Source organism: Ornithodoros turicata, chromosome 8 (genome assembly GCF_037126465.1).
Source record: "Ornithodoros turicata isolate Travis chromosome 8, ASM3712646v1, whole genome shotgun sequence".
NCBI lineage: Eukaryota > Metazoa > Arthropoda > Arachnida > Ixodida > Argasidae > Ornithodoros > Ornithodoros turicata.
The window spans coordinates 40,116,358-40,140,762 of record NC_088208.1 but is presented as its reverse complement, the minus strand read 5'-3'; the positions used below and the strand labels follow the sequence as shown (position 1 = coordinate 40,140,762).

Sequence of the window (24,405 nt, the reverse complement as noted above, 5' to 3'; positions counted from 1 at the left end):
GCTTCCGGCATAGAATATTTTTTCCGTAATATTCGCGTAATATTACGGAACAGTTAATAACGTGCGACGCAATTTGCTAGAGTGTTGAACATACACGCAATACACGTTTCGGAAGGAGAGCTGGACAAAACGTGACGCCGATTGGACGTAACGTACAGGCGGTCTTCTGTCTTCTGTCCGCCTTCGGGGAGTGGTGGAGGATACGGGAAGAGCGCCAAGAGCCTCTCACACTGGTTTGGCCGGCACTGTGGGACCTCTGAGTGATGAATGTTTGTAGTGTTTGTGCTTCAAGAATGGGATCCTGACGGGAGCTCACTGGGCCTCCTCATGTTCGCTATCGTCCTCACCTTAGCCACGTCTGTCATGGGATACGTGCTGCGCAGAAGACTTTGTTAGCGGAGGAACCACAAAACCTACGGCAGGGGAGTCCGAGTATGGAGTTACAGGAGTGCACAGCCTATGTAACTCGTGTGAACATTCTTACTTTACTATTGTCAATCGCGATCTGTGTGTTAGGTGAAGGTGATGGAACTGAATTAGGATGTACAGGCGTAAAATACGCGTTTCAAGCAAAAGGAATTGAAGACGATGTCCCATCGCAGGCTATCTCAGGTGAGCCCCCGTTCACCCTCTGTTATTATGCTGCGTTTTAAGAGTGGCGGACTTTTAAGTATCATTATCACGTGTGACGGCAAACATTCCTTTAAGATAAGACACGTATCGAATGAAACCTCCAGTAAATGAGATTGCGGACGTCTTGAGCAACGCGTGCCAACAGTACTACCTGCCGTGCAAACGTATACTGACTGTAAATAACAGAACGATCCTGCGATTGTTGGCCTCTTTCACGCGAAACATCAATGTTTGAGGCTGTCCCTTTTAGATGTGTTTGCGTATGTAAATTTCCCCCTTTCGTATACACAAGATTCCATTTGCATACCCATAGCCTCCTCTAGCATACCTTAACCGTTATCTGCATTCCGCGCCGACGTGATTGGCTGCAATTTTCGGGCTGTCGTCCGTTCCGAGATTTATTCCGATGTCAGCGTTCAATGTTTGCTGCTGGTTTTGGCAGTCCCGGAGATAAGTCGTTCATACAACCTCTCCGGAGCCGCTATATTTGTACGTCTGGTATTTTTTTCCCGTCCGTCCTGGACTATTCTCTCGCATAATTAACGTTACGTTTTTGCACGCACGATGCAGATGACGTTCTTTACTTTTTCCTTTCACTGTGTTTCCTTATTTTGTCCATTAGCAAATTACTTATTATTCCTTTTTTTCCCTATAGAACCTCATCAAAGCCGCTCCTTCTATCCGCAATCAATTTTCGCTGTTTCTGCCGTGATTTGCTGTTAAGTTGCGTGTTGTTACGAACAGACGACCTTGTATCACGCGGGTTTAATCGGGCGATCATTATATGGCAGACGACAGTGGCCACTCTCGTCTCATACCAAGATGAAGAAGAGAGTGAGGGTCTGTATCTGCACTTGCCATACTTTAGACAATGCGAAATTCTATCTTCAAAATGGTCTGAAAGAGTTTCGAAAACTGATGTCGTCCGCTTTCACGATTTTTTATTATTGCGAACGAAAGTGCTCAAATAACCCGTGTCGAGAAGACCTTTGCGGAATTATTCAGACATGTCGGGACTTTTATAGAACCCGACAAAACCGAGAATTTTGTCAAGTTGCAGATGCTGACATGCCAGGGAGAAAGGGCACGTGGTACAAGGTGTACATCGCACGTTGTTTTCAGCTCAAACATGACTGGCCGACTTGCCAGGAGGCCACTCCTGATTTGTGGAAACAGTGTGGCGTATGCCTTTTTGTGACAATTAACGTAACTGATAAGTGTCGCAACAAGGCGTACGCCTCCCGTCTTTAACCAATCAGGCGACAGAACGATGTCATTCGGGATGGTGGTTGTGGCGGTGAAGTTCTGTTTTCAGAGTACACCAGAAGCTCCGTAAATAATAATTATAATAATAACAATAATGAAATGACTCATCTGCACTTTTCAGCTAAAAAGATTAGCTTCAATCTGACTTCATTGTCCAAATTAAAACACACACACACACAAGAAACAAGACGGTTGCGAGCATTTATAAAAAGCTAGACTTTCGTGCAACTGCACTTCTTCAGGATCTAACGAAAACCTGAAGCAAACCTGAAGGCAGTCTATACTACACGAAATCCTCGTTTTTTTATATATTAAATATATGGTCTCAACCGTCTTGTTTTTATTTTGAATCGCTTTCGTCGACAACTTGACTTTGCTCTTCATACGTTTTGCGTTGTCATTCGTTGTCCAACCAACTTAGCTCCCGGGACCTGCTGGCACCCGGTGTGACTTCTTTTTCTTTTTACTAATACTCTAACGCATAAGTGTTGTGCCCGATGCCGCCCAAATAAACAGATGCCCCCCCCCCCCCCCCGAACTGTAAGTGTAAGCAAGTGCAGGTGATTTTCATGAAAGGTGATTGACCAAAACAAAAGACAGACCAGCTATGCCAACCAGAAGATAGGTGTCATCCATTGATAAGGTTCAACCGAAGTATGGCAGTCGTCGAAAAATCGGGACAGGAATCGAACCAAGCACCTCATAACCAGACCAACTGGTGAAACTGTTCAACCTTCAACTGTCATAGCCTGCACTGTTAGAAATGAACTTCACCGCATAGCACGCTCCTAGCCAACCATGATCTCGAATGATATCGTTATCTTCACTGATTTGTTGAAAACGGGAGGCGTACGCCTTTTTTGCGACAATTATGAACGGCGTAAGTGTCACAAAAAAGGTGTACGCCCCCCCCCCCGTTTTGGACATGATAAAGCAATCGCCCGATTCCTTTGGAGAGGCTCACGTCATGTTGCCGTCATGGGGGGGGGGGGGGGGGGGGGCTTGCTGGACAAAAAATAAGAAAATAACTTCCTGACAACACCCTAAGTGTGACCAGAAGTGTTTAAATGGTGGGACGGGTCCCGTTTCTACTGCCGTATAGACCCCGCTGTCCACAGGCCATGCTTGTAGGACGGCATTTTGTCCCGCTTTTGGCTGGAATGAACCCCGAATGAAAAAAAATAAAGAAATAAAAAATATTTTATTGACCTCCTTCCTCCCACTTCGCATCTTTCCACGGTCTAGCCAATGGAGCATTCAGACGTGTTGGCCCATCAAGCCATTAGAGAGTCAATACCTTGTCACAAGCAAAGCTCGCTCGCGAACGCTTTGCTCATCAAGGTGCCTCGGTATAATGATCAGTCATCGCGACGCCGAAATGACGATAATGACGAAATTGACCCGTTTTATTTTAGCGGGTTTGGGCCGAGATTTTCCCTTCATATCCCCAAACTTGAAGACACACTAAACGTAATACATTCTGGTCAAAGTAGTTGATGTGCGCGTAATGCGTCGAAACAATAAAAATAATAGACATGGGCATAGGCGAAATATAGATCTTGATTCCTTGAATGTCGGCGACCCCCGCTTCCCCCTCCCTCCTTGTGGTCGGAGGAATATTGTTCGTGTGTGACTTCGGCTGAAGGATATTCTTTGCACGGGAACGTTTTCCGAGTAGTTTTAACTGTTTTCAAAGCATTCTCTTCGGACTTGTTTCATTTCTGGAAAAAGAGCCGCGGAGAATGTTCCACGTAAATAGCTCAATTTCCGGCGTCACATTTGCTGCTCAGCACCCCGCGTCTTTGTTCCTCCTCTATATTTCCTGTGACACGCAAACATTCCGGGTTACCAGCACGAAACAACTGCGGCAACTGGGCGCGTACACACGTGGAGAGAGGACAGCGGGAAAGGGTAGGGGGGCGGAGCGTGGTTAGTATATACATCCTGGGCCGACTTGAAGGGGCAACTGTCGACATCCGTCTGGAAAGGCAGCCGGGAAAGCTCGGGTGATTCGAACTCAGCACCTTCCAATCTTTTGCGCTTCCACCAACCAGCGGACACCGTACCCGCACCATTAATTAGGTCCAATCAATTTACGTTCAGCCTCTTTATACTGCGCGATATTAAGAAAACATATACTTTTAGCGCTCTGTCAACAGTGGTATACAGAGAGCCGACCCACACGGGTGGTATCGGAGCAAAAACCGGTTCTATCGGAATGTTAATGAATGTTCCCTTTCAACAGCAATCAACTCCCTTCTTCCGAGTGAATTGGAAACGAAAAAAAAAAAAAAAGAATGTCATTTTGAATGGGGGGAGGAAATGCTTAGGACTTCATCAGGGGGCGGAGAAAGCTCTACAGATGATACGATGAGTACGGAGGACGAAGCGTCTTGAGAGTCTCTTCAAATTGCCGCGCTACATTTTTTTGGGGGGTACCTATTGTAGTATACATAAAGCTTCGTGAAAAGTTCGCCTACAAATGGTACTGAGAAAGGAATTTGAGGGACATTTAGTTATACGTGCAGAGAGACCAGACTGATAGTTCACCACCGAGTACCGTGAAAGAAAGTTGAAAAGAAACACATAGCTGGGGGTCTGTGTGTAGGGGCTTGCGTGCAGTTCCGTTTTTCTCGAGGCGTTTGTATAGTGACTATATATACGTGGCTTGGTGGTGGTTCCAAGATAATGCTAGAGACGATAGGAGGTGCCGGGTTCAAATCCCACCGCTGACCGTGCTCGTTGAGGTTTTCCTGTATAGACTTTCCAGATGGATGTTTGGCATGTTCCTTCCTGAAGTCGGCCCAGGACGCTTACTAACTCTTTCCTGCTCTCATCCCACCTGCCCACGTCTGGCAACGGAATTGAAGAAATCGTACCTCTTTGTATACATTCACGCGTTACATGCACATACTAATCATATTCACCATCGTTATCCTTCGGAGCAAAAGCGAATGAATTCCCCGGACGAATGTCACTTTCGTCGACTAGCTCAAATGACGTTCAGTGGGAATGTCATTCGATGGAAATGTCATTCGATCTCCCGTGTAACGAGGATATTGCTCTTGTTCAACAACAACAACAACAACAAAAAAAATCTCTTTATGACATAACTGGCGACAACCGAGGCATCCTCTCACTACCGAACGAACCCAACAACCGAAGAGACCGGAACCAGTTCGAAATGGTATGTTTGAATTGGCCCTCCTGCCTGTCCCGTTCCTAACAAGGTTCTCCCACCTTTCGGGGGGTGGAGGGGGGGGGGGGGAGTCCTCCTCCTTCTCCGCATTCTTGGCCGCCCCTCTTGAGGGAGTTGTATTGTGACCACATTCCCACGGAGACTGACTGGGCGATATTCTTTCAGAGGGGGGGGGGCTCCTTTTGTTTGGCGGCTACTTGTGCACGGTCAATTCACGCTCTGTAAAATATAAACACACTCCCGGAATGGGTTGGGATAAGTGTTCGCGCGCAAAAAAAAAAAAAATGTGTAGAGGTGTTGCAGGTGTTCAAGGTGTATAGGAGATTTGCTCGTAAACTGCGGAGGTTAAATCAATAATTAGGTGCAACACGAGCAATGACCCCAAGGGGGGCAGTTGTACGAAAAGTCATCGAGTGCGGGAACTAAACACATATTTGTCAGTGAAAAAATGGCTAGGAAGCAAGCGAGCTGGTGAAGATGATGCATAATGTAAAACCCCGAGACTAGGGAACACGAAGGGACAGGCTTCGTGTTGTGTCTGTGTTCCCTAGTCTCAGGGTTTTACATTATACATATTTGTCGTATTGCCAACGGCGATATCCCGCTCTCCTCAACATATCCAGGTCTTTCTGCACTCGCAGTCCCTTCGTCAACTCTGCCGTCCTTGATTTTTGACCCGCGGTGGATAAAGGAAAAGTTGGCTGTTGTGATGTCATTCGCGTGTCAAGACGCCAGACGTGTCATACGACGCCAAGCTTGCCACGGTCCTTTCATCTGTTCATAAGCCTGCCCTTTCGAGTCAACGGGGACATCGTTTACGGCGGATGTCATAAAACATACTTTGAACCGAGTCAACGACACTGAGTAAATAGTAGTACGGCGAACGGGCAGGAAGGCTATATAGCTACCCCGACCACAATCAAGTGGTTGCTCCATGGCACAAAGTTTCACAACGTACCAAAACTAAAGCAGTTTTTCTCTTCGTCGTAAGCTATTCAGTGAACGCTTACTGCAGTTATGGTGGAATCTTGGCTCGCTTTTCCAGGAAGGAAATTTTAGCCCGATTTTTTAATATATTTTTTTCGCGGAATTTCACCCAAGATGTTTCCTTTATTTTTCGTGCGGCGCGTATAGGTTGGCACACCGTGGTTGGCTTCCACGCTTCGTGTCTGACGCGTGTGATTTATGAGCGTGTAATATGATCCCAAAGTTTACATAGCGGAGAAGAAGACAGACGCGATGACAGCGCCGCTGTATATACTTTCCACATTGTGTAATGTTTTACGTCTTGGGCCTCTCTTCGTGTCTATCTTATTTGGATTAGGTCTTCGCAACGACAAAAAAGCAAAAGAGAAGTAAAATAAAACGGGGCTTTCCGGAAATAAACTACGATGATGAAATGAAACAAAGATGAATAAAAGTAGCTCTTGGGTGCTACACTATATGGTGGGCAGGTTTTCAGGTTCAGAGCCGGCTAGCCCAGTTTAAATCGGGTCAAGTATATTTTGCGATTATTCGTCGACGTCACACTTTAGAGGGTTTTGGGCTCGAGAAAGGCAAGGCCGCCTCCACGGGTCTACTTTAGTGTAGTTTCGGTTTTCGTTCTCTGGCATATGTCATTTAAATGATTATTAATTAACGTCAGAGACGTGGCAACTACTGCGATATGGTACAAGTAATAATCGCACAGGACGACAGCTTATAAACACTGAATGAACGGTGAATTGGATGAAAGTGAAGTTCTGGACAGTCAGGATCTTACACTCTAAAAACAGAACTTCATCGCATAGCACGCTGTGCGCCAACCATTGCCAGGAATGATAGGGTTATCGCTTCGGATTCGAAGAGAGGAGGGGGCGTACGCCTTTTTGAGGCAATTTGGGTATAGGGTAATTGCCACAAAAAGGCGTACGCCTCCCTCTGTCCTCGAATCCGAAGCGACAACCCTATCGTTCGTTGGCGCACAGCATGCTATGCGGTGAAGTTCTGTGTTTAGAGTGTAGAAACACTATCAGAACAGCGCTTCACCGCATGGCACGTTGTGAGCCAACCCCTGCCACGAATGATAGGGTTATCGCTTCTGATTTCAGTTTCAGTTCAGTTTTATTGTCGTTGTACGATACAATGTATAATGGGGGGCCCCATAGCAAAGCTATAGAGAAGGGGCCTCCCTAATTTGGATATATGGTAATTCCTACAAAAAAGGCGTACGCCCCCCTCGCTCTACGATAACCTTATCAGTCGTGGCAATGGTTGGCGGACAACGTGCTATGCGGTGATGTTCTGTTCCGAGAGTGAAATATACATCACGATAGCGCCGTCCGCGACTTTGAGTGATCAAGAAAGCACTTACGCAAATGAAAGAACTGATGTTCTGAGGCTGGAACAACATAGGAGGGACAAATACATACAAAGCCCCAATTTGCCTAAGAAAACGCACCCTGCATGGAAGTTGCTGAGAAGGCGTGTTAGCTTAGCTCAATTTGTAGAGCCCTGGACCGGCAATCCAGAAGATGTGGGTTCGAGTCCTACAGCTGGCTAACCTTTTCAGTGACTTTCATCTTTCACTTACGCAAAGCCGTCGTCTTTCCCTAGTGGCCTTGGAAAATTTATTTTACGCAGTCGTGTGTATGCATGTTTATGTAGCTTCGTGCAGATACATGACACCTACGCTGTTTCACCTTTAACGCTTGTGGTGTGTGCCTTCTCGAATTCATTTCGGGGCATCACCGATGCTCAAGAATATGGCTTAGTTCCAATACTCCGGTAAGTCGACTACTCGGCGGTCTAGACATTCCGGACGTCTTTCGCCTATAGTCTGCATGGATGCAGACTAGCTATGCGTCATGCACTCCGAATTCCATTGATGACGCATCCCATTTTCTCCATTGAGAGACGAATCGTAATATTTACATTTCGAGAGGCAGCGGGGGGAAGAGGAAGAGCGCTTGACGGTTGCCATAGCAACCGAACGCGTCGCATCCTTGAGGGACGCGAGACATTTCGTTCCCCCCCCCCCCCCAAGAAAAAATCCTCAATTTATGAAAGTAAACAGGCAAACTCAAGATTGCATACTCTTATATCAGGGCAACATATTTTACGCGCCGGAGGTAGTACATATACTACATAATTGCATATCCGAATAAAAGCACAGCTAAACAGCTGTTCTTTTTTTCTTTCGTTTTTTGTGCGTAAAGTGGCACGATATGCACGAATCTTCATTTTTTTGTGACCGAACAGAGCTTATAACCTCGCAATGCAGTTTGCTCAAAGGCCAATGCAAAATATGAAATGCAAAAAACAAATAAAAATACGTAAAGAAGTAAGTTAATCACATCATGCGGTTCACTACAGCTGCACCAATTTAAAGAAAAAACAATGTAAAAATCACGTTCGACGTTTTTTTTTTTTTTTTTTCTGAATTAGATGGTGCTGCTCAAGGTCGGCGTCTACGGGGCGTACTGGTGTTTCTGAAAAGAAACACCGACCCGAACAATTTTTTTGCTTGTCCTGAACCGAACCGGAACTGAAAAAAAAAAAAAAAACGGTTACCGGTTCGGGAATTGGTTCAGAGGTGAAATAATTGTACTACTGACCGACCTTTTTTTTTTTACTCACCTGAAACGGTTATCTCACACCTTTCTCTTACAACCGTGTACGGTGAGCGTAAGATCGCTTTCATGTAGCAAAATTATTGCCCATGAACCGGTTAAACCGGGACCGAAAAAAGTAACGGTTCCAATCCCCGTAAAAATCCCGACCGCTGACCGATTTTTTAATTTATTTTTGTCTATGTGTGTTCGGGGGGGGGGGGATTCTCCCTGAGCCGAACCCGAACCGAACCGATGTACCTGAACCGGTTCAAACTCATAATTTCGGTTCAGCGGAGCTAAACCCGAACCTAATCAATATGGCTGAACCCGAACCGGACCGACATACCTGAACCGGTTCAAGCTGATAATTTCGGTTCAGCGGAGCTAAACCCGAACCTAATCAATATGCCTGAACCCGAACCGGACCGAAAAAAAAAATACCGGTTCCGATCCCTGCCTGCCTGTGTGGTACCTCCGATGTGTCTTATTTTCAGGATATATACGTATACATACTAGCGAGTGACCTACTAGTGTTGCTGTCGTTTCAGGTGACCACTTGCGTATCTGCCAGCGGTCGATGACATGCTGTACAGAAGAGCTGGAGCATAAACTGTCAGCTCAGAGCAGGGAAGAGTTCGATCGAGTTCTCAGGCAAGAGGTGGACAAACTCAGGCACAAATTCTCAACTAGGATGACAAAGTTTGACGGTAAGTACGTTCAAATACTTTGGCGTCATTTCCCCAATCTAAATACGTGCATTGCCGCTTTTATCGAATGGTCAATCCTTCTAGATATTTCTTCTTAGATAGGCTTTTCCAACTTCTTATCCCTCTCAGCCTTCGAGTGAAACACTCAGTATTATAAGCAATACCGTTTCTCCTTTAGAGATAAACGTACGTACAGGTCGCTGTTTTATTTTTATTTATTTTTGCTTTTCCAGAGTTTGTATAAAAAATGCTATGAGAGCAGCATAGATGTCGTTTTTGCTGTTGATTTGTACGGGCATGCGGGCGTCCTTTCGAAGACAGTATGGAGCTACTAGACGACTAACTACCAATTAATTAATAAAATTACCAATTAATTCGTCAATTAACTATTCAGGTAGAAAATTCTAGGCAAAAGCGAGATAGCAGAATGGACAATCCTCGTTGGAGGCATTTTTAAACAATCCTGAAACGCGCACGTGCGCTGAGATATCAGTCGCCGAATTTTGCTATACCAGTGAGCCGAAACTGAAACCACACAGGTCGGGAGCGCGGGGGGCACAGCGCTCATTTCACGTCAGAGGGCCACGTGCCTTGGATCGATGGAGATGGAACGATCCAGATAAGATAAAGACCAGATAAGACCGCTTTGCGATCCAGATAAGCCGCCTCCGGCGAAGGTGATTCGCTCCTGAGGCGCGCTGTTTTTGTTTCGGCTCATTTGCATCGCGGAATTCGGCGGAATTCACGGCACGCGCTCGCTTCAGGATTTTTAAAAGATACACTCTTAAAAATGAACTTCACCGCATAGCACGCTCCTAGCCAACCATTATCTCGAATGATATCGTTATCTGCCCTGATTTGTTGAAAACAGGGGGCGTACGCCTTTTCTGTGACAATTATGAACAGCATAAGTGTCACAGAAATGGCGTACGCCCCCGTTTTCAACAAATCAGGGCAGATAACGATATCATTCGAGATAATGGTTGGCTAGGAGCGTGCTATGCGGTGAAGTTCATTTTTAAGAGTGTAGGATGGCTTTGAACGAGGGTTGTCTCCCATTCTGCGATCTCGCTTTTGGCTAAAGTTCCCTAATTAAAGAGTTAATGAATTCTAGGTACATATACCGTCATCTTGTAGTTACATGCTCTCTTTGAGACCAAGTCCGCCTGCAAAAACGACATCTACGCTGCTCTCGTAAGATTTTTAAAATAAAAATTCCGTAGCGGATAAAACAATAACGCCCTGAGTTGTGTTAGGCAAGTTGATAAAGTTTAACGACAGTAGCGTCATAGGTGTTTATTAACGGGACGGAGGCGCTCCGTTTTGCGGCCTCCCGACCCTTTCTTATTTATAGAACCCCCGAACTAATATTTATCCATCTTCGGGACCCGTCTGGCATAAACATACCAAGATGGCCTCCCCCATTGTGTCCCGGAGTCTTAGGGAAATTGATGACTAAATTTAGCCCTATCGTCACCTTTTGCGTGGTACTTTCAAACATTTATTATTGCTTTTTTTTTGTTACTTCAAGCCCTGAATGTACCCACGCTATAGTGGCTACCATGTCCAAATCACCCAATATGCCACTATCACTCTTGAAAATGAACTTCACCGCATAGCACTCTGTGCTCCAACCATCGCCAAGAATGATAGGGTTATCGCTTCTGATACGAAGACAGAGGGGGGCGTACGCCTTTTTGTAGCAATTTTCATATATCCAAATTGCCACAAAAAGGCGTACGCCCACCTCTCTCATCGAATCGGAAGCGATAACCATATCATTCGTAACAATGGCTGGCGCACAGTGTGCTATATGGTGAAGTTCTGTTTTTAGAGTGCACTATCACTCTTAAAAATGAACTTCACCGCATAGCACGCTCCTAGCCAACCATAATCTCGAATGATATCGTTATCTTCACTGATTTGTTGAAAACGGGAGACGTAGGCCTTTTTTGACACTTATATGCTGTTCATAATTGTCACGGAAAAGCCGTACGCCCCCGTTTTCAACAAATCAGTGAAGATAACGATATCATTCGAGATTATGGTTTGTTAGTTCCGTTTTTACAGTGTATGCACTCTAAAAACGGAACTTCACCGCATAGCACGCTGTGCGCCAATCATTGCCCGATTCCAAGAGAGAGGAAGACGCCTTTTTGTGTCAATTTCGATACACGATAATTTACGTAAAAAGGCGTACGGCCCATCTGATCTCTTTTCGAATCAGAAGCGATAACCTGATCATTCGTGGTAATGATTGGTGCGTAGCGTGCTGTGCTGTAAAGTTCTGTTTTTAGAGTGTACGGAATGAATCTTGTCGCTTGAGAATCCTGCGGAATTTATTTTATCTTACAATATTATTTAATTTATTATATCATTGTAGTCCACGTGTCTCACCTTGTATTCTCCCAAAATATTGTTTCTCCATGACACGCGGAAGTGTGGTAAACTTAATTTCTAGTTTTCCAAGTCATAGTGCGCGTAGCATAGCTCCCCCAAGGTCGATTTCCGTCCCCTCACCTCAGCTGCTGGCAGCCTTCCAACATGGGGTGGAGAGCGGAGACTGGGAAGGGGAATCAATACGCTACCGGGAACGTGCGCGCGCTGTCACCCGGAGACAGACGCCGGGCGTGTCGGACCGAACTCTTAGAGAATCCGGAACTATCGAGTTTTTGCCAGCTTTGGTTTTCTTTCTTTTTTTTTTTGTTGTCAAAATTCCTGGAAGAGCATTATCTTCACTGATGGCAGTCATATTTTCTGTACTGAGTATTCCGGCGAGGTTTATTTTCAAAACGAAATAAAATAAATTTGCTAAATAAAAAATAAATAAACAAATTAAGCTGTTCTCACAGCTTTCCCCCTTCCTTCCCCTCTCTCTTGTTATTCGTAGCTTTTGTCTCTGTATGTATATGCGTATGAATACATGTAATGCCATTCAAATGAAAATAAAATGTATAAACTCAAATATTTTTTTATTAGTCTATAGTGGCACTTTAAAGGGGTTGCGACACTCAATATAGATGTAGTTCATTGCATCGTGCAGCCGTCATATTGCATGCCAGAGTTTGCAAGGTGCAAGCCCACGAACAAACTTCCGCACCGAGCTCTGACATCAGGGGGCAGGAGCCTCGTCCATTCCCATTGGTAGTCGTAAGCATGTGACCTCTCTTGTGCTTCCTTATTGGTGGAGACACCAGCCGTGATGTCAGAGCCAGATGAGTCTCTGTATTCAGGGCGGCGATTTTTTATGCGTCTATTACCCGTTTTACTGTAAAACATGGAAAGCAGGTTCACATCGACGTATACTTTTCCATTTTTCTGGCACATCATCTTAGGACCATGTGCGAAGAGCCCTTTAATTATCTACACTCTTAAAAATGAGTTTCACCGCATAGCACTTTCCTAGCCAACCATTATCTCGAATGATATCGTTATCTGCCCTGATTTGTTGAAAACGGGAGGCGTACGCCTTTTTTGTGACAATTATGAACAGCATAAGTGTCACAAAAAAGGTGTACGCCTCCCGTTTTCAACAAATCAGGGCAGATAACGATATCATTCGAGATAATGGTTGGCGAGGAGAGTGCTATGCGGTGAAACTCATTTTTAAGAGTGTACTAGCGAATTCGTTTTGTGACGAGGCATCCTGCATGAACATGCTTGTGCCACCGTTTTTGAGCACAGTATTATTTCGTCTTTATGCTTACCTGCACAGTTTGGTATACGTAACATATTCACATTGCTTTCGAACGTTGTAAACTGATATACTGATCGACGTGTGTATGACAACCTTTGTGCGTAGAGTTTTTCCGTGAGCTGTTGAACACGTCAAAGAGGGACTTCCACGAGATGTTCCTGCGCACGTACGGGATGCAATATGACACCAACTCCTACATCTTTCACGACATGTTCGAGAACCTCGAGAACTACTACACGACGGGAGGTGTTGACTTGGTGGAGGCACTCGACGGTTTCTTCCAAGCCCTATACCTCAAGATGTTCGAGGTAACCGTCCTCTTCCGTAGCTTTGTCCACTGTGTCAGCTTCGTCCGTTCAATGCCTATACTTCCCTGCACAACACATAAGTTGCGTCGTTTGAAAGACATTGCACGATGCACAGGGCACATTAGTGTCGTCTGCGTAATCCGACTTCAGACATGACTGGGGGGGGTGTTGGTTTCAAATCCTACCACTGGCTGTATTGTCTGAGGATTTCTCCGGGTTTTCGGGCAGACTTTCTGGACGATTGTCGGCACAGTTCCCCATGAAGTCGGGCCAGGACGCATACTAGCCCCCCATGTCCCCCACTCATTCCTGCTGTCCTCTCTCCATCTGTGCCAGTCTGTACGCTGCTCATCATAGCCACAGTTGCTTTGCAGCGCTAATGCAGACGAAAAAAAAAAAAGATTCAGACGCGTTCGGGAATACGTATAATTTGAATTAATTCAATCAAAGTGTTACGTTACTTAACTGTTCAGTGATTACTATACTGACTATACTGGCTACAGTTCACTATTTGTAGGCCACCACTGATGCTTTTTGGATGTACCACTGCTGCAAATGTTTTTCAGGCAGCTTTTTTGTCGTTATCAAAAAACAGCCTGCTTGAGCCACGGGCTTGCTGCGTGCGAAAGAACAAAGCGTGCTGTAGCACTCGTGTTGCAGGATTTTCAGTGGTGATAGACTATGGACAGAAAAGGTAGACAGATGGGGCCAAAGGAAGGAAGATTCCTTTGCATCCCCCCTCTGAAAACACAACTGCACTTAGTGGCCACACAGGCATTATGATAGAAGCCACATTTTCTGACTTGTTCTAGTTTGGATAAATTATTTGAAGTAGGTGTGCACCTGGTGCATTCAATTCATTCAACTTATGTTTCAGGTACTCAATGCCCAATACTCATTCAATGCCAAGTACATGCAATGTGTGGCAGAGTACAAGGACGAGCTAAAGCCTTTCGGTGACGTGCCCCACAAGCTGTCCCTGGAGGTGAAGCGCTCGTTTGTTGCTACCAGGACCTTCGTACAGGCTCTGGGCATTGGAAAGGATGTCGCCCAAGCAGTCATGGATGTATGTGTGTTATATTAATTATTCATCTTGGGGCAGGAGAGGCCATTTTTGTTTCCGCGCCCTGCTAGCGTCACCTACCGGCGCTCACACGCTCCAAAATGTTGCTCCTGCTGCGAGCAACTCACCAGGGCAGATACTTTGACAGCTTTGAGCTCACCTTCACCTCCTCTGGACAGTTTCATGGATAATACATAAATAATGCTGCACGATTGCCTAACCCACAGCCTCCATGGCGAGCATTGTTATGTCAGCTGTCTCTGCTCCTTAGCTGGGGGTTGTGCAGAGCGTAAACAAGATGGCTTCCCTGTTCACCTGTGGAGCTCAGTGTCACTACTGTCAACTGTGTGAGCTTATTTGGTGACTCTGGGGCATCATTGCGTCCCATTATTGTATCACCATGCCACACTTGCAGCCACAGTGTTTCCCTGCCAGCATTCACTAGCTTTTCTGATGACTGACGTCTGTTTCTTTGTAGTTGGGCCCCAGCACTGAGTGCAGCGCTTCCCTGATGAAGATGAGCTACTGTCCGCACTGTCGAGGCCTCCCCGACTTGAAACCCTGTTCTTCATATTGTCACAGTGTCATGCAGGGATGCCTCAATCACCACGTCCAGTTGGACACCGAGTGGAGCAATTTTATCGGTCAGTCATCGGTAATTTTGGCACAGGCCCGTAATTGATCGTGCACCACGCTTTGTAGATGCGCTGCTAAACTTGGCCAATCGACTCGAGACGTCATTTAACATAGAGTCCGTTGTGGATCCAATCGACATTAGAATCTCGGACGCCATCATGAACTTCCAGGAGAACCATGTGGCCATACTGCAGTTTGTGAGTAGAATACGACATCCTTTTTTTTTCTCTCTCAAAATCTATGGATTCCTTGGGTTAACAGGGTGTCTACCAACCTGGAAAACCTGGAAAACAGGGAATTGTCAGGGAATTTTCGTGTGACTGGAAAAGTCAGTGGATAGTCAGGGAATTTTGCCAAAAAGCAGCTGAAGTCAGGGAAAATCGCGGACAAGTGCCATGATGACGCGCAGCGAATCGCGAGTGCCGACCGGTGGTTGAGTGGCTACGCTGCTGCAACGTTACCGCGAGTAGCAGTTCGCCAAAATACAAGAAGCTCTAAGGCAGAAAAGTAGGGTAGCATCACTAATGCTTAATAAACGGTCTGTTTTGTGAGGGAATTGTAACAAAACATAGGAGCAGGCACCAAGTTCCATTTTGTTTTTGTCAGGGAATTTGCTTTATACAATCAGGGAAAACCTGAAAAAGTCAGGGAATTTCAAGGCTGCAGTTTGGTAGACACCCCGGTTAAACCCTTAATTCCTCGACTGTTCTTGCGTTTGTATTAGTTGTACGACAAATGCGGCAAGCCTCGTCTCGGCAAGAGGGGCAGCAAGCACGAGCTGCGCTTTGAGACGCTCAAGTTTGGAACCCGCCACGTCATGGAACGCCCCACGACGGCAGCGGGCACCAGTATGGACCGACTCGTACAGTCTTTCAAGAAGCCCATCCGCAATGCCCGCGGATTTTGGGCCCAGCTGCCGAGCAGAATGTGCCGTTCGACCGAGCAGCAAGAGTGCTGGGATGGACTGCGGAAAGCCAGGTAACGGACCAGATGGGAAATGTCTCGCAGGACATTAAAAAACGGGAGGCTTAAGAAATGCGTTTCTGTTGCATGTCGTGTTCTGCGCTGATGAAAGATGACTCGAAATTTAAAAAAAATGACAGTTGAGTGCATCTGTTTAACATACAAAAAATTAGACTTTTATGCAGTAGATTGCACTTCTTCCATTAAGGTAAGTGGAGTCTATTGCATGAATGTCTACTTTTCTGCAGGCTTTCCCGGCGATTTTAATCCAAGTGCCAGCTAAATTAATCCATGCCCCATAAAGTTTGCATGGCACGTGGATTAATTTAGCTGGCACTCGGATTAAAATCGCCAGGAAAACCTGTAGTAGTCTCAACCTTTTTTTTTTTTTTGAGTCGCTTTTGTCGGCAACTTGACGTCGCTTTTCGTATGTTTTGCACCGATTAAAGACGGTTGGAATGTAGGCCTCGTTATCTTGGTCGTGGCTTCCTTCGCATCCATAAATTAATTTCAGCTGATATTTGGAGGCTTTTTGAAGAATGTACATTTTGTTAACCCTGTTCCGCTTGTTATCTCAGATCTGCGGTCAACGAGAGCGATGCAGTGACCGTTCGCAGCCAAAACCGCAAGCCAGCGCAGCACAGTGACAGCACTCTCATCAACCAGCTCATTCTTACACTCAAGATAACAACTAACAAGCTTGCGCTGGCTTACAGCGGCCAGGACGTCACATGGCAGGATGTCTGTGAGTGGCCTTTATCATCCAATCTAATCCAATTTATCCGTCGGTGCAGTTCAGTTTCTAAAAAAAAAGAGCTTTTAATTAAATGCCGAGTCATTGTGAGAATGGGCTTTTCTTTGATAAATTACGTGCAGATGCCACATGCAAAAACAAACCGAACGTTCACACCCAGTTTTTGAATGTCACTTGAAATGTTTTTTAACACTGACTCTGAGCAACACCACAGAGCATGCGACAACGCTTTTTTAGCTTTGGTGTAGTACCAGGTCGACTGTTGCTTTCAGTTATTGAACTGCACTGCGGTGAAGTTCGTTTTTAAGAGTGTAGTTATAGTATTGCACTCACTGCATTTTATTACAATCAACCCAACTTGCAGCAAACAACGACGATGGAAGCGGTAGCGGGAGCGGGAGTGGTGAAGGCCCCATAGAAGCCGATAGGTCGTATGCTGGCTCGGACATCTTCTTCAGCGTTCCCACCAGCGCACCGCAGAGCAAGCATCCCAAGGTCCTCGAACCGCCCAATGTAACAACTGCTCCCACAGCCAGTACAGTCACGTTGTCTGGCAACACTGTCACGTGCGTTTTCACTGCGGTGCTTGTGCTGGCAGTGTGTCACACTTGCTGAGAACGGCTGGCACAGATAGTGACTAAGGAAGAGGTGTCCCGAGTGGTGACGACTTCGAGTGAGCACGCCCATCAAAACGACTGACGCTCATGCATGGTGAAGTTGGCTCGCAATCATTCATGGATCCTTCTAGCAGCTTAGCTTTAGTATATCTTTTTTTAATGTTGCAAAATGTAGGACGAGTGATGCCGAAATACTAGTAGAAAAATGGTGCGCACATTATTGCTACTACGACCAAAGTCACGCTTACGTGCAACATATGGCCTGTGACGTGATTCGACCACCTAGGGACATACCCAGGACATACACGCACAGAAGTGCTCCCTGTTTCGGTTCTGTAGCAACGCAGTTTTCTGTTATCCATGGTTCCTACTGGTCCTTGAAACCCTTGTGCATTCTGTCGTGTGATACCACCTGTTGCTCTGTCATTGTTGTCTCTTTTTTATGTCCTCCTGCACTGGGTTTTTATCGCTTTTATTACACCTGTCGCTTATGAATATTTTTGTGAAATATTGAGGCCCTGGCCATAAACTGTGTTTTACATCCCGGGCAAAATGATGGCAGAGCCCTAAAAGGTCCTCGAAAGACCCTTTAATCTTTGCTTCAAGGTTGAGTTGGGACCCTGTTATTGCATGTATGTGACAATGACCCTTATCACTTGTCCAGGCTCCCTACAACTGATAGCAGTTTGTCCACCGAGGTGCTCAAATCGTCCACAGCATGCGCGTTGCACCTAAGTATGATCTTGGTTGTACACGGTCTTGACTTTGGCAGAACACGACTTCTTCTTTGTCATTTCATCACTCGTTGCGTTAGCTGATAAGGTTTTCAAATATTTTGTAGTTGTTGCCATTCCCGTAAACACGAGGTGTTTTTTAAAGTATACGGGGTATTTTTCCTAATTGTGTAATGAGTAATTAAGTGCAGTTGCTCGGCCAAAAATTGAGAAAGTTTGTCATCTTCTCGGCAGATACTAATACTCAAGCGTGTGACTAATGACCATCTTCCCCATTACCTGAAATAGACAGCAGAATAACTTTATGTCCTCCAAAATACATACAGTTAGACAAAACCCAGAAAAGTGGGGCACCCTTAAGTAGCATTTATTGAGGTATCATGCAATCTACTCTTGCGTTTTAAAAGTTATCTATTTTTTTGTTACAGTGAGCCATGGCATAGCTCGAACATGTGCCGACCTGTTTCCCATAATTTGCGATCTGATCAAAGTTGATCAGTCTGATCAGGATGCTCAGACATCTGTTGGACTGCAGCTGGACGTTTGATGGATCGCAAGTTGTGGGCATAGAAACTGCCTTATTTTTAGCGAATCATCGATGCAAAAGTTAAAACGCTCGTTTCTGCATAGGTGGGTCACGTGAGTCACATATAGAATAGTCCACTGAAGCCAAGTAAGAGAGTTGGCAAAGTTCCAATTAAGTGGGATTGGCCTGAATTGTCTATGGCTCGGGTGAATCACTTAGTATGTCATGCATTTATGATGCTCAGGTATTTAAAAACCCACCTTAATTGTCTGCTCCGTTATATTACCATTGTTGTGGGCAGTGACTTACTTACATCCTGCTGGCATAGTGAAGCAGTATAAAAGTAAATTAAATGTAAAGCTAAGTGTAGGTTTGTCCTAGTTAGCATTATTGAGCACAACGTTGGCAAGTGCCTGTGTAATGCACACAGCAGTCCGATTTCAGTGTGGGTTTGTTTTCCGAACCAATACTTCATTTGACTGAAGGTTTTTTTATGTTACTTTTTTATGACTCTGTGTTCAGACATATATTTATGTCTTTTTACTTCATTTTAAGAGGCATTATGTTTTCTTTGTCTTTTTGTCACAAGCTCCTAAACACAGCCCTCAAAGCGATTTTCAACAGGAGTATTAGTTTTTAGCGTGCTGTTAAGTGACAAAGGCTTTGAAGGTTGTGTTGAAGTACACCATGTGTAAATGGTGTACACACCATGTGTAAAATATGTCATGTGAAGTTAATCCTCATCGCGCTGTCTCAGTTGTCGTCCAATCGCCTGACTTTCTTTCTGTGATGTGACGCAGGGAGGTAAAACTAAGCGACACATTTATTCTGGCACGGTGTGCAACAAGCCATGTTTTGTATTTTAGCAGTTCAAAAACGTGTCGACATAAGCATTCATTTATTCTGTTCCTTCAGATGACACATTGTCCTATTGATCTGGCAATAGCACTGTATTACTGTTTATTGACTTTTCACGGGCTATCGTGAACTTGTGCCAGTTTCTTCAATGGAATGTGACATGCATTGCTGGCATATGTTTGCTGCATTCTTTTTTTTTCTAATGAGTTGTCTCATGGTTTGTATTTGCTTTTATTTTATTTGGTTTTGTGGGTTGTACAGGTGAAAATGAGCATGTTCTGCTCAGTTTTTATTCCATCGTTTAAAACCTAATATATGTAGACATAAATTATATGTGTAGAAACAAGTAAGAGACACAAGTTCTCAGGAAGTTAGCGCTGAATCTTGTATTTATCATTCGGAGTGCTAAGGTTGCATTGCGTAACTACCAGAGAGCACTTTTGAAAATTGCCGAAGCTGATGCTGTTTTGCATCTGCAATGTGTAACTTCAGCACAGCATCGTCCTCACGTAGCCCCAAGGGTTAGAAAATGAACCCCAAAGGGTTGCTCTTAGTCTCAGTTAAGTAAGAAAACATAACTGCGTTTTGTTCATCGTGGTCACAAAAGCAAGTATGCTTAGGCATAACACAATTGGATTGTCACACAGAGGGACATCATTGCTAAGAGTTTTGTGCTATGCTTTTTGCATTGCAATGTTTGCACTGGGAAAAGCTCCCATTTACTTCCTGGGGATATATGAATGTCTCGTTTGTTTCGTTATAGGATTTTCCTCTGGACTTTTCCCTTTTGGTGTACATGTGCATTATTAGTCTTATGTATCATATAGCTACCTTTGAGAAAATGTTTTCTTCCAGCAACATTGTTAACTCCCACAGAAATGCTGCCATACGTGTTAATCAAACACTCTTCTTGGGAACTTGCTACGATAGATGTGCGTATGTATTTATTCTTGACTAGGTTCACGGTGTCCTCTGGGATGTTTTATAATTGTATTTCTACCGTAGTTGCCAGACATTTTTTCTTTCTTAGTGTGCGGTGCAGCAACACATAAAAGTGAATAAGTTTCTCCGCTCCATTGTACGTAGCATATGCAGTAAGGATGATGCTGCCATATTGTAAAAACACAGCGCTTGGTGGTCAGGAATGTGAAGATAGGTTTTAGCGAAAAATGTGCAGACGTCCAATGGAAAACATGCTGGACAGTAGTAAATGACTTAACTCCATAGGACAGTTTTGGAAGCAATAGGGAGTTTTAATTAACTTTAAGCTATAGTTTCGTGTACACTACGATAAGGAGCTGCATGCTCAATCTGATGGAGCAAAAACACGTTGGAGCAATATACCGGGCTCTCACCTGCAAGCTCTTTCTGGATATCTTTAAATTAATAAAGGTGTTCTAGGGATTATCGAGCCAACAGGTACCATAATCTATGCTCACCCCCATATATGCTGCAGACAGTGGATCAAAGATACTTTCCATTAGTTCCTGTCCTGTAGCTACGATGAATTTTCAAAGATAGAATGGGGATTTCTCTGTGCACTAGACAGAAATACTTGTCACGTAGTAACCTAGCACGTCACTTGAGCACACCTTCTTCCTATCATGTGTTCATAAACATATCCATAATTTGCACTTCCTAACATCTCCATGTTACTGTGACTGGAGGCCTTCTGCAATATGATCGTACGAGTCATCGATAGATACTAGGAACACAGCTGCAATACACTTTGTTAATATTATGCACAGTATGGAAAGTAATATTTTTTCTAGCAGGTACAAGGACAATGTTCAATACAAGCTGGTACGTGCCCATTCTGCCAGTACAAATATTGTACGCTGAACAGAGATAAGCTATAACGGGAGTGATTGGCTATTTCCTATTTTGTGGACCGATCACTATAGGTACTCTTATTGGTTTAAAGGTGGGCTCCAACAGGGCACCTTTTCTCTGCTCCAGCGATGCACTCGCTAGGAAGGCATAACAATACTGGAGTGTCCCAGACCACATCTGCGGGTTCTTAATTAATTAATTGCCCTCCAATTTTGGGAGTTCCAGAATATGTCTGTAGTTTACTACGTCTAATACTTGTGTTAGTGTAGTAGTTCGTAAATGGGGTCTGACCTTTTTGCATTAAACACCAAAGTTTGGGGAGTAGTACCCCTATCTTTAACCTGGAGTGAAATTGGAAATTATTAAAACATTCGGTGCTGAAGGCTTTTAATCAACATCGTGCCACACAACACAAACAATAAGTATATGGAAAAACCTGTGTTATGTGCACAGGTTAACTTCTGCAACATAAAAAAAATATTAATAATAATATTAATTGGGAGTATCAACGCAATGTCAAAAGGTGACAGAGGAAAAGTCAGGTTTCACCTGATTGACATGGGGGTAAATATCGTAGGAACCTGGTCTTGCCTCAAATGCCAGGCCCCATGTCTACTATGTCCGTTGCTTGTAGTATGAAAACACACACAAGTGTTGAGGTATTTTGAGGAGCATACTTTGTCATAAGATGAAATTGATTCTGCAACATACTTGAACTTTAGTGTTCCATCTGTATGTGCTATTAATAGACTTTTGTGAATGTATACGCACATTTCTTAGTGCACCATTCTGTTGCAGAATCCTAGCAAGTAAAACAAACAGACAAGAAAACACAACACAACACTGTTGTTTTCAAGTGCCAAACACGAGTGGCGCTCAGTAGAACATCTTTGCCCGACATTTTACTCAATTGTACGCAGAGACTTTGGGTTATGATAATAGCCCCGCAGCATGTCATTGTAAATACTTGAAACACTGCTAAATGTAAAAAGCGTGGATTGCCTTGTCATATCGCTATTTTTCTTTTTCTATCCAATTCAATCCAAAAATTTATTTTCTTACAAAATGCACACAAGTTGTTTTGGGAACCTGCTACAGACGTAACAAAAACTGGCTACTATACATTACTATGAGCATTAAAACGTGTCATTATTCGATTTATTGTTGCTCACAGCACAAACATGGCACAATTCATTGTCGGTTTCTCAAAGTGAGGTTGTGAGAGCTCGGGGCGGATGCCGATGGTTATACGTAAGACTTTGCTTAGCTGGTTAAAGTTAGTGTGATAGCTTTATTTATTAACTAAGTGTGGTTCCGAAAAAAAAGACAAAAAAATTGAGACATGCACAAATGAAACACACATACACACCATAATTTCTGTTCATAAGACTCCGCCATTTGTTTCAACGTTTCTTCAGTGCAAGAAGTAACATGTACAGTGCTGTGTACAATAGTCATTCAATAATGCTTTGTCATTTGCCGCATTGTCCATTTTTGTGCTTTCTATTGTTATCTGAACAAATTTTCTTGTATGTATAATGAATGAGAAAGTACAGAAAATAAACTTTTATAATTTGTAATCTCTGTGAATTCAATGACAGATATCTTAGGCTAACATTACACGTGCGAGAAAGCACACAAGATTGGGCAACTCGGAATAGTTGGAAACCTAAAGTAGTGTTGTAAATCTGACACTGTTCATGGTGCAGGAGGGGTCAAGAACATGACACACACACACACAACCAGTAATGTCTCCAGAAATCCACCCTGGGGGGTGCCAAGCTTCTGGGGGGTATATGTTTGCTGAAGTCGCTGTCTTCCTAATTTTTGTGCGAACGGAGAGCACCACAGCACGTTGATGGGATGTCAATAACGTTCTTCAGATGCAATTTCAGTTGTAAACAAATATATTATAACTACACAATATCTTACGACGGCAGCTCTGCAATTCACGAGTAGTACATGCAATAGTCTAGATGCAATCATAACAATACAAGAGGAACACGACATTGTCTCATGAGGCTGTGAAAATTAGATAGCCAGTGACGAGAAGAACAGCAGAAAAATGAGACAAAAGAGCGTTGGTGATTGTGCAAAGGTGCGCAAATGGTACTTCATATTGTACACGGATTATAGGGGTTGCAAAAGTTTGTTTCAAACTATATTGCAACAACGCATGACACAGTCACTTGCATGGCTATGAACTTGTCATCCAAGTTTTGAATGTTGTGTACAGCACAGGATGCTCCATTCCAACGTGCATAGCCAAGCTATATTGGGCAATCTCAGAAATTTCAGGGGGTGCCGCAAAAACCCTGGGGGTGGGGGGTAGGGAACACAACCCATGCAATTGGCCAGAGGAAACCGATGGCATAACTCCTCCTAGATTTACAACCCTAGCAGACAAAGAAAAAGTGACGTAAAACATATGAGATTCGTGAATCCCCCCGCGGACTGTAGTTGCTGTGACGTCATGACGAGGGGTTCCGCCTGGTCCCGCCACTCAAGGCAGCTGGTTCCCTTAGACATTGGGAGTAGTCACGTGCTACTAACAGCCAATAACAATGATTGCTACGCGTGCTTTTCTGACGTCATTGATGCGAGCTGCAACATCACGTAAGCCCCATATACAACACGCTCTTTTTTCGGACCAATGCCTTCTTAAATTCGAAAGATAAACAAAAGACATAATTCGGGGTTATTCGTCATGAGAATAGCATGTCACACGTTTCCTCCTTTAGCTGTCGAGTAACACACGCAGTCTGAACATGTGCATGAAAATAACACATGTTGAGAGAAAAGCGGGGGGAGGTACTACCTACGTATACTACTGTACTGCTACCGCTACTGCTATGTTGCCACAATCGGAGGCTCCTAGTTGTTCATTCACCCCAGATTCTCACTCCCTGCCCAGCGGATGTGGCATAAACAGATAAGTGCATGGCAGCATGGCATTCCAAGGATTGACGCCTATACATGTCTACGTCATCAATTGCAGCTTTTTTTTTCTCTCCTCTA

At 44.3% G+C, this 24,405-nt stretch overlaps 1 protein-coding gene across 1 annotated transcript; it reads left to right on the top strand.

Annotated features, from left to right (window-relative positions):
• The first annotated feature begins 49 nt into the window (after positions 1-49).
• LOC135367330 (glypican-6-like) lies at positions 50-22,967 on the top strand. Its single transcript, XM_064600544.1, has 9 exons — positions 50-612; positions 9,240-9,398; positions 13,201-13,403; positions 14,281-14,469; positions 14,945-15,110; positions 15,169-15,299; positions 15,827-16,080; positions 16,644-16,810; positions 17,184-22,967. Exons 1-9 carry the CDS (start codon positions 435-437, stop codon positions 17,432-17,434), a joined length of 1,698 nt encoding a protein of 565 aa, XP_064456614.1. The 5' UTR covers positions 50-434; the 3' UTR covers positions 17,435-22,967.
• The last annotated feature ends 1,438 nt before the right edge of the window (positions 22,968-24,405 follow it).